Source organism: Mya arenaria, chromosome 3 (assembly GCF_026914265.1).
Source record: "Mya arenaria isolate MELC-2E11 chromosome 3, ASM2691426v1".
Lineage (NCBI taxonomy): Eukaryota > Metazoa > Mollusca > Bivalvia > Myida > Myidae > Mya > Mya arenaria.
The window spans coordinates 76,132,741-76,142,916 of NC_069124.1; the positions used below are offsets into that span (position 1 = coordinate 76,132,741).

The 10,176-nt window shown below is 36.1% G+C and overlaps 1 protein-coding gene across 2 annotated transcripts in view; it reads right to left on the minus strand.

Annotated features, from left to right (window-relative positions):
* Window positions 1-7,067, minus strand: part of LOC128227641 (chondroitin sulfate proteoglycan 4-like) — a 34,338-nt gene extending 27,271 nt beyond the window's left edge. Inside the window, exon 1 of one of the 2 annotated variants that reach the window (XM_052938362.1) lies at window positions 6,889-7,067. In XM_052938362.1, coding sequence (XP_052794322.1) covers window positions 6,889-6,955 — 67 coding nt within the window. In that variant the 5' untranslated portion in view covers window positions 6,956-7,067. The remainder of the gene's footprint in view (window positions 1-6,888) is intronic. The other variant, XM_052938363.1, reaches the window with a different exon arrangement.
* Between the last annotated feature and the right edge of the window lie 3,109 nt (window positions 7,068-10,176).

Genomic DNA, 10,176 nt, shown 5'->3' on the forward strand with positions numbered 1-10,176 from the left:
CAGCAATCCATCTCCAAGAAATATGATTGCAATAAAATACTGGAGTCTTCATGTAAAGAGGTCAGATGAACAGAAGGAATGAATTTTAATGCATCACACACTAGATCAATATCCTGCTGGAAACAATAAATCCAGATTTTCCAGCATAAATGTCAGGAGCTTACTAATCACTGAAATGCAACTTGTTCCAGGAAATGCCTTAAAGGCAAAAAAAACCTGAATACTTTTCCGATGTAATTTTGTACATTTAAAAAAGGAAACATGATGCCACCCTGAGCAAAGCTGTGCAGCTTTAGTATAACGTACATACAAGATTAAACAAAGGCATCCTGGGGAGAAATTCATTGCTTATAAATGCTTGCACAAGAAAACTGAAGAGAAGACTAAAGAGCAAGACCTTCAAACTACTTGATTCCAATCTTGATTTCAAATCCATTTATAACGGGAAATCTACCGGCCAAGTGCAACTCACTTTTAACATTTCAAGATTCCACATCATAAGCATTTTGCAGATGTTGCACAAATATCATATTTGTGATCTTGACCTTCGATATACAGACTGAGACACCAAAAAGTATAGAGATCATCTACTGGTCAAGGGCATCCTACCATTGGCGCTTAATAGTCCCAGTTTTTTGTCCAGTGACCTTGACCTTTGAACTACTGACCCAAAATCACAAAATCATCAAAAAGTTACAATAGGGGTCATCTACCAGTCATGGGCAACCTACCACTAATGTTTCATTTGGATAAGATATGGTCTACCAACCAAACCTAAATGCCCCATTTTAAAGAGGACATAAAAATATAAAAAAATATTTGAAAACAATTTAGAGGATCATCTTATGCCCTAGCGAACTTGTCTTCACCAATCCAACAAGCTATTTGTTGAAGCCTTAGACCCAAGCATACTCTTCAGTTATCAATCGGGGGAAAGGTTTTTGTGTTCTAGGTTACCACAACCATGACCTTAAACCTTAAAATCGAAAGGGGTCATCTACAGGTCATGACTAACCTCCCTTGAAGACAGTAGGCCAAGGCATACTTTTGTCATCATCAGACAAGCTTTTTGTGTTCAAGTTCAATGATACAAGAACTTATACTAACCAACCTCAAAATCAATATCAATACCTGCTTGTCATGTCCACCCTTCCTACCATTTTGAAGACCATAGGCCCAAGCAAACTCATTATTATCAATTGGACTACATGTAACCTTATTTTCAAGGTCACCACATTAGTGAAATTAGTCCTACTGACTCCAAAATCAATTGTTGTCGTCTGCTGACAACCCTATCATATTTGAAGGCCTTATCAGGCCGACAAGGTTTGGACTACAGAAAGACCGACATGTGCAAATGAATGTACCTTCACTTCTACGAAGCGGGGCATAATAAAAAATAGTACCTTCACTTCTACGAAGCGGGGCATAATAAATAATCAAGATTCCTCATTTTCAGTACCTAGGTTACCTACTTGGGTTTTTAGCTCAGACTCAAAGATGCAAAGGTACAATATGAATTACTTAAGATGACAACATTAATGTCATGCACAACTTACAGACGTTGACATGTATGAATAGGGAAGACTTTTTTAAATTTGTAATGTTTTTTATCCATATTTCAGACACTTTAAAGCCACCCTTTGAATGCATGAATCAACTTCTTGGCATCCCTAGTCTTAAACAACAATTTGCACACCAAGCTGAAGAAAAGAGGGTGAAAATTTTCCTGGCATGAATATGAGAAGGTACATTGACCAACCTATAACTGAAATTCTGTCATGCAAACCTGCCATTAGGAACTACAGTAATTATTGAAAATCAATACAAATGGAAACATTTTGATTGCTTTTTCTAAACTGTATTGCAATACAGTACTGTTCATTCAAAAAGTTTTGAGATTTTACAATACTTTTTGTCACTTATACCCTGTTTATATGACAGATTTACCCTCGGTGGCAAATTTGCTCCCATGGGTAATCTACCTCAATGGACAAATCTCCCCCAGAGCAAATATTTACATATAAACCCTAATACCCAAAGAGATTAAACCCTCAGGTGCAGAGTGAGTGCGGTTGGGGTTAATTTGTTTCCATCATTGTTTCATTTCCTAAAAATGCAAAACCTGATTTGCCCCCTTGGGAAATTTGTGGTGTTTTGCTGTGTTTTTCAGTAAATATTTGACATAACAAAACAAAAAAGGAAAAATATTGTATATACATAATTCATTATTCTATTTAAACATTTGTCGATATGCCTCTGAAAAATGTTTCTAAAACCGTAACTGATAGCAGATCAATTATATAATGATGGTTACGTACGATCTAACTATTTCTTTTGTCACATTAAGCTATTTAGTATTCTTTTATGCTCTTATACAAGTATCAAAATGTCGTTCTTACTTCTCATGAAGCTACAAAACTCAATTCAACAAGTTCAATCAACTTAGATTGAAAATATGAATTATTACTGATTAAGATCATACATAATTCTTATTATGTTTAAAACAGTCGAATAAATAAAATTGGCTTAAGTTTAGTTTTCTAAAAGTCAGGGGACACGTGGCTTTTATATTACCGTAGTTTCTCTAAACATCTCCCAGATAATGACTTACTTAAGAGAAAAATGAAAGTATAAAATATAAATAGTTCTATCACATAATCTAATTTTATTTTTCCAACACAAATTATTGGCTTTTATCATCAATGTTCATTTTTTCAATTGCCATATAAACTCATCCAAAAAATAACCACAACTCCCTCGTGGGTAAATTTGACCCTCAGGAAAAGAATGGTCATATAAATGGAATATATATTAGTCTTTGTATGTAAGGTCTTGCTCTAGTTAATATCCAGTACTCAGAGATAAATGAAGAAGAACCCTCCCTATTAGTTGTGGTTATTTCAGCATTTTTGTCCACCTTTTGCGATGGGCCAGGGTCCTTTAATAGAAATGTGAAAAAATGGCTACATTTGCATACATGTGATAACGTCCCGGACGTCCGGGATTGTCCCGGAAATCGTATCTCTGTCACGGAGTCACGGAGGGTGCATGTTTGTCCCGGAAAGCCATAAAAAAAAACGAAAAAAAAAATCTTGGAATCGGAATCGATTATCTTAATTTTACCAATGTAAGTCAGCTATTTTGCCTGTCCGGGACACTGGTCGTAAAACGCAGGACATGTTGACACTAATCCGTTAATTGGTACGTGTGTCGTCGAGGTCATCGTCAATCACCCGATAAATGATCTATCGGCCTATTGTTGTGCTTAACGAGTGGGGGAGGGTTCTTGTATACAAATTCATTGTTTTCATATGGATTTGTTTGGTCTTATGAATGATAGCTTTTAATTGATGAATTGATATTTTTGACACATTTTACCAACAAACGAGCATGAAGGTAAGTTCAAAGAAAGTGACAAAATGAGTAAAAAAACACAATTAAAACACGGAAAACATCCCATATTCCTTTCAAATTTCAAAGTCGATACGTCGTTATACTTTAAACAACTTTAAACAACTTACGCGTCCATAAGGAATTTTAGTGTTTTGATCTTTTTTTCGATCTATCGTGTGTATTTTTACGCCGAAATAAAACTGACGATATGGGGTTTACAGGTGGTTATATAGAGTGCTTTAATCACGTGACCATGGTAAGTCACGTGATCGCTTTATACAGCCGATTGTTGACACGTCTCTATCAAAATTATATGCATCTCCAAACGGAAAAAAGCTCATCGACTGGAAAATCTTCTTTATCGTCTGGAAAATATTGTGTGTCATAAATTGCAAACGTTTTAAATGTGATGAAAAAATAAATATTTTGTAACGCATGTTCTCAAAAGCGCGGGAAAACAGGTGCCCGTATAGTTGTTTATTTCCTGTTTTGATGAAACCGAAAGTAGACTAAATATCCTCCTGGTTAGCACTTCATTTAAAGCCTGGGAAAATATCTGGTGGTTTTATTTTTTCAAGAAAATGCAGAAAAAAATCAACCATGTCAAGTAAAAAATACGTCTTGGCAGTCAAAATAGGTACATTTTCCCGACGTTAAAAACGACTAAAATAGCCCCAGATATGCTATAGAATGCACCACAGACGTTCCCCATTTAAAAAAAAATTCGGGGGGGGGGGGGGGGGGGGCATGCCCCCGGACCCCCCTAGTGTGCGTTGACATTACGACGAGTGTCCCGGAATCGACCCAAGAAATTATCACATGTATGACATTTGTGAATTTAACATAGTATTTTTCAAGCAAATAAACAATGCAAAGTCATTTAAAAGAGCCTGGATTTGAAAAACAAGAGGCACATCAGTGCCTGTGCTCCACTGGCCAAAAGGTTCAAGCAAAGACCACCTAACGAACATTTTCGTCAAGTTTCATAGAAATACAATCATCAATTTTTGAGGAGAAGTTATTTAAAAAAAAATTTTACTTTAATAGCTCTGGCTGCCATGTTGTGCAGTGGACCGAAATGATTTGGGCAATTTGAGTAAAGGAGCACCAAACAAACATTTCTGTCAAGTTTTATCGAAAAAAGGTCATCGGTTTCGACGACAAGTCGTATAAAGGTTTTTTTATTTTTTAGCTCTGGCAGCCATGGTGTGCAGTGGACTGGAACCATTTAACAAATTTTGGTTAATGACCACCCAAGGAACATTTCTGTCAAGTTTCATCAAAATCTGATCATCGGTTTCTGAGAAGATGTAGTTTAACCTTTTTTTCTATTCTTAGCTCTGGTGCCCATGTTGTGCAGCAGACCAGAACTGTTTGGGCTATTTTGGTTAAGGACTACCCAAGTAACATTTCTGTCAAGTTTCATTGCAATACAATCATCGGTTTCTGAGGAGAAGTCGTTTAAAGGTTTTTCTATTTTTACCTCTGGGGGCCATCTTGTGCAGTGGACCGAAACCATTGAAGCAAATTTGATAAAGGACCATCCAAGGAACATTTCTGTTAAGTTTCATCAAAATCTGATCATCGGTTTCTGAGAAGATGTTCTTTAAAGGTTTTTCTATTTTTTTGCCCTGGCAGCCATGTTGTGCAGCGGACCGGAACCATTTGAGCAATTTTGGTTAAGGACCACCCAAGGAACAATTCTGTCAAGTTTCATCAAAATCTGCCTATCCGTTTCAGAGGAGATGTCGTTTAAAGATTTTGCTATTTTTAGCTGTGGCGGCCATATTGTGCAATGGACCAGAACCATTTGAGCAATTTTAATAAAGGACCACCCAAGGAACATTACTGTCAAGTTTCATCAAAATCTGCCGAACTGTTTCAGAGGAGATGTCGTTTAAAGATTTTGCTATTTTTAGCTCTGGCGGCCATATTGTGCAATGGACCGGAACCATTTGAGCAATTTTGGTAAAGGACCACCAAAGGAACATTCCTGTGAAGTTTTGTCAAAATCCGCTTATCAGTTTCAGAGGAGATGTCGTTTAAAGTAAAAGTTTACGCACGCACGCACGCACGCACTCACGACGGACAATCTGTGACGACATAAGCTCCATGGCCTTCGGCCAGTGGAGCTAAAAATAATAAGGGAATAAGACTGCATTTAAAAATATCTGAACTAGTTTAACTTGTTGCTTTTTTATTTTTAAATAGTGATTTTTGAGTATTCTTCTTGGGATTGTGAATTGGGCTGACTTTGAAATTTATTGTAGAAGTAGAGGAGTAGTTCTTGGTTACATATCGAACGCCTGATTATTATCAATTAGGTGCTTGGAACATTTCTAAGGTACCAAAAGGAGTGTGTGGGGGGGGGATGGGGGGTAAGTAAATATTAGAGGTTCATAACTGTTTATAAAATCATATTTTACTTCCACTGGAAACTTCAAGGGCAGAGTGTGGATGGGCAGAAGAGTACCATAAAATGCAAAATGCAGATAAACAAATTAATAAAAGGAACGAAAATCTCTTAAAAAAACATTTTTAAACATATATATGGTACATGACAAGTGTAATGTCATATTCATAGTATATTTTAATGGCAAATTAATATTTTTCTGATTTAAATATTCAACTTTTAAACATATCAAAAATAGAAATTACTTAGGACAAGATCTATGGGTGTGTTGTTAAGTTAATGTAGCATCAGAGAACTTCTACTATCAAATGACAATTAGACATATTTTGTATTTATTCATGATTCAGCATGGAAGTGAAAATATTAAAACATTTATTTTGCATTCTAAATTTGAATAGAACATATGCTGAAGATTAAAATACATATCAGATAACTTCCAATATCAGGTGAACATCTCGAGAAAGAGATGTCCAAGAAATGTTCGCCTACTGATATACATGTAGCGTTTGACATAAATTTTGAGGATAAAAGTGTTGTGATCGCAGGGCCATGGGATGGGAGAGTGCTGCAAGCAGTGCTACAACGCCTGTGGAGAAAACTGGGGACGCAAAACCAGACCACCATAGAGAACAGTTGAAAGTCTTGTATATTACCTGACAAATCACAATTATGAATACAAGATATGAGAATCTTTAAAGTTGGGTCTGAATTTTGTGGATCTCCACTTGTGTCCACTGTTTGTCAGCATTTTAACCTGTCATGCATTCAGTAAAAATGTTTGTAGGGAACGTTTGTGTTTGGTTTTCCGCTTGCAGTGTATGCACTGCATTGCAACAAGGATACAAAAAACATATGCTAGCATTTTGAAAACACCTTACTGAACGCACTGCTGAAATTTCAGGATTTTTACTTTTTGCATTTTAGAAAGGGGAGATATTATAACGCAAATCTGGACTAACAAAGAGAACAGTTGTATTCAGCGGAGCGGTTTAAATAATGGTAAGGGTTCTGCTAATCTTACCTTGTGTGGCATTATTCATTGTAATTATTATTGCCAAAAGTACAATAAATTGACTTACCTGCAAAAACAGCACCAACGAATGTCAGCAAAAACTGAGTCTCCAAAAGAAAGTATTGTAATCTCATGGTAAAATAAAAGTTTTGCTATCGCTTGACATACTGAGTAATTTCATATTGCATATCAACAGAGATTATACGTCCAAAGTTTCACAAAACAATAAACTGTTTGGGTTTCGGAGCTCAGTTAACAGACTGGTTTGATGCCAATCAATAATAAATAGAAAGAAAAGGCTACATACAACTACTTTGTGAACGATCAGGTATGATAATTTTAACCAGATTTCTGGAATCCTGATTCAACGTGTTTTTCTATTACTTTTTAGGTGAGACTTTCGTAACTTTAATCAGGGAAGGTCCGGTACCAAAAAGTCGATCAATAGCTATTCATAGCCAATGTTGTCCAGAAAGGCCCAATAACTTTCTCTTTGGCACATGTAGTCTTCATAAACCTATAGAAGCAGGACATTTATTATTTTTTAACATTGATGTGTTTGGTAATAACAAAATTAAAGATGTAACATCTATATACCGGTAATATTATTTATATGTCCAACCCACTCCAATAAAATATGGTGTTTTCTACTCATTTCAAAGTGGGCCTTTCTGGACTAGGCCTTTCCGATTCGGGCCTTTCTGGTACTGGGCCTTTTTGATCCTTGGAGATCATCGCGCATAGGGGTGTGCAGAATTCAACTTTGTATTTTTTAACTTTAGACGGCCAAATTATATATACATGCTTGAACCAATAATATTATACATACTAAATTTTAAAATACAAATGTTTACAATGTAAACTATAATTAGGAAATACAAAATTTAATATTCGTTAAAGTACATGATGAACATTGTATGCATGATTGGCATCATGTTACGCCTGTCAGTGGCATTATGTCAGTAAAATTAAAGTTGTAAAACTTTTCGTGAAATTAAATTACAACTTTTCACAAACTGTTTTCCATTCCTTAGAGTCAGCAGATTTACGAATCGATTGATAAACTTTCTAAATCGTTCAGTTAATGGGATAAATTTTAGCCTTTAAAACATGCGGTCGGCCAGCTATAGAGCTTTAAAAGTCGTCTGTACTTGTCGACTGACTGCCATTTTGGGGTCATTGTCATGTTCAAAACATATTTCTTGTAAATTTAAGTTATCCAAATTCTTTTTTAATTTCCTTTATCAATTAAAGTCTCACTTAAAAAGATACTAGAAATAACACGCTCACTGTGAAACTCCTCTTCTGGAAGCGGTTTTTGGTATCTTGTTCACTGGTATATACTAACCGTAATGTTTCAACATTTGTAAATCAAGGGTCGTCCTAAAATAGAATAATTAGAGTTGTTATTTTTTAAAGACGGAATGAGAGAAAATAATACAAAAAGGGTAAATATTTAACATGATCATTTGCTGATAAAGCCTTCTAAGATATCAAGGATGAACATACAAAATTAAAGTCTTGATATACATTTGAAATACACTGTGGGTTGCGTTGAGGCCCACAACGCGTTAACGTCAGTAAGTCTCATTATCCCTTATATGTTATCAATTACATAATTAGTATTTTATTATCATCTTAACTGTATGTCACTTCCTCGATTTAAATCGATAACATTTTACTGTTTTAATTGCTTTCATGACAGATGTAAATATTTGTGTGGTTCAAGTAGCAGGGAACATGACTCTGGTCGATTCCAGTCGGCAGCTTATGCCAGGAGTGCCCATTGTGAGCTTCGATGAATATGGTTTTCCAAAAACCGTTTAATATATATATATATATATATATATATATATATATATATATATATATATATATATATATATATATAAATGACCCCGCCGTAAATTGTCTTACTCGTGTTTTACTTATTGAAGGTTCAGGAATTTTTCATTAATGCTGTTTTCTTACTCTTTTGTCGTCGTGTTGCACCCCATCGTTGTTTATTGTTAAGTTTGTTTTACTCAAATTAGTTTATAGTTCAGTATATGCTAATAGTTGTTTTGGTGCCCATCGTAAAGCATCATTTATAATGCACCCAGAGAATTCAGTGGGTGATTTTCCGTGTCGATGAAGTTTTTCCCCATTCATATTTAATATACTGGCGTTCTGTCAACGTTTCTTGAGCGGTCGTCGTCATGACGCTTGTCATGACATGTTACATTTGTAATGGTCCGCTGTATGCGGTGGATGTGCGTTCATAATTACATTCCGTTATAAACGGAAGAACATTCATACAGGATGTAAACTTGGTTGGTAATACGCAAATTAGCAAAGCCCGGGCTATGTGAGAATAGAGAAGTTAGTGTATATAAAGACCAGTGGACCCCTTCAGGGTCGAGCATGCTTTTCCCTGAAGGGATCTGTCGGTGTTTGTTTCATTGGCTCGCACGTTGCACATTTAAATATACGGGAATCTTTATCAAGTTTTGCTCTGTCAGTATCTTATTTATGTGCATACGTCATTAGCCAAAAAAATATTGACTTGACTTGGCCATCTCAGTGAACTTTCGCCCGCCCCCCCCCCCTCCCACCCCCCACACACCCTAGACCCCACACCCCTTACTAAATAGTACACCAAACTGTCAAAATAAACCATGATATTACGACGGTGCGCGAGAATAGGAGGGAAAAAAGAGAAGAAAAGAATTGATAGACATGCAATAGGCAAAGATCATGTGTATGCCATAGATAAAAGGGAGAGACACCGAAAAGAAAATTCTGCAGTGATACCCCGTTCAGATTGAAAGATTAGCCTCTCCGACTTGTGTGGTGCTGCCAGGGATGAGTCCCAACCGGCACAGTTCAAGACTCTTGGGAAAACTACAATCGTAGAAGACCCCCATTTAAGGGCGTTTGGAGGTTTCATACAAGCCAATGGCTTTCTCCCAGATTCTATACATCATATATGTATGTTGTAAATGTGTATTTGTTATAAAAGGTAGATATTATTTTTAATCAAAGGGCGCTGGGTGGAGAGCTCCCTCTTGAAAAGTAACAACGTGGGAGCCTTAGCCACTGTGGCTGATAGTCCAGTCCCTTTCATTGTAATCTGGGACTGAAATATGATTCGGTGTAGAAATAACTATGGTACCTATAATCTGTTGTGACAAATATTTTATTTACGATGTACCAAGGACCTATAACGGGTTTGTAGGTCCATGGATGTACTCCAGATAAAATTAAATTTAATAATCCTGTTATTTCCTTTTTTCTTGCCTCCAGTTTCCAGTCTACTCAGTGTTAATGAGTTGCCTGATTTTAATATTTCAAGCGTCTGGTTACGGGCATTTCC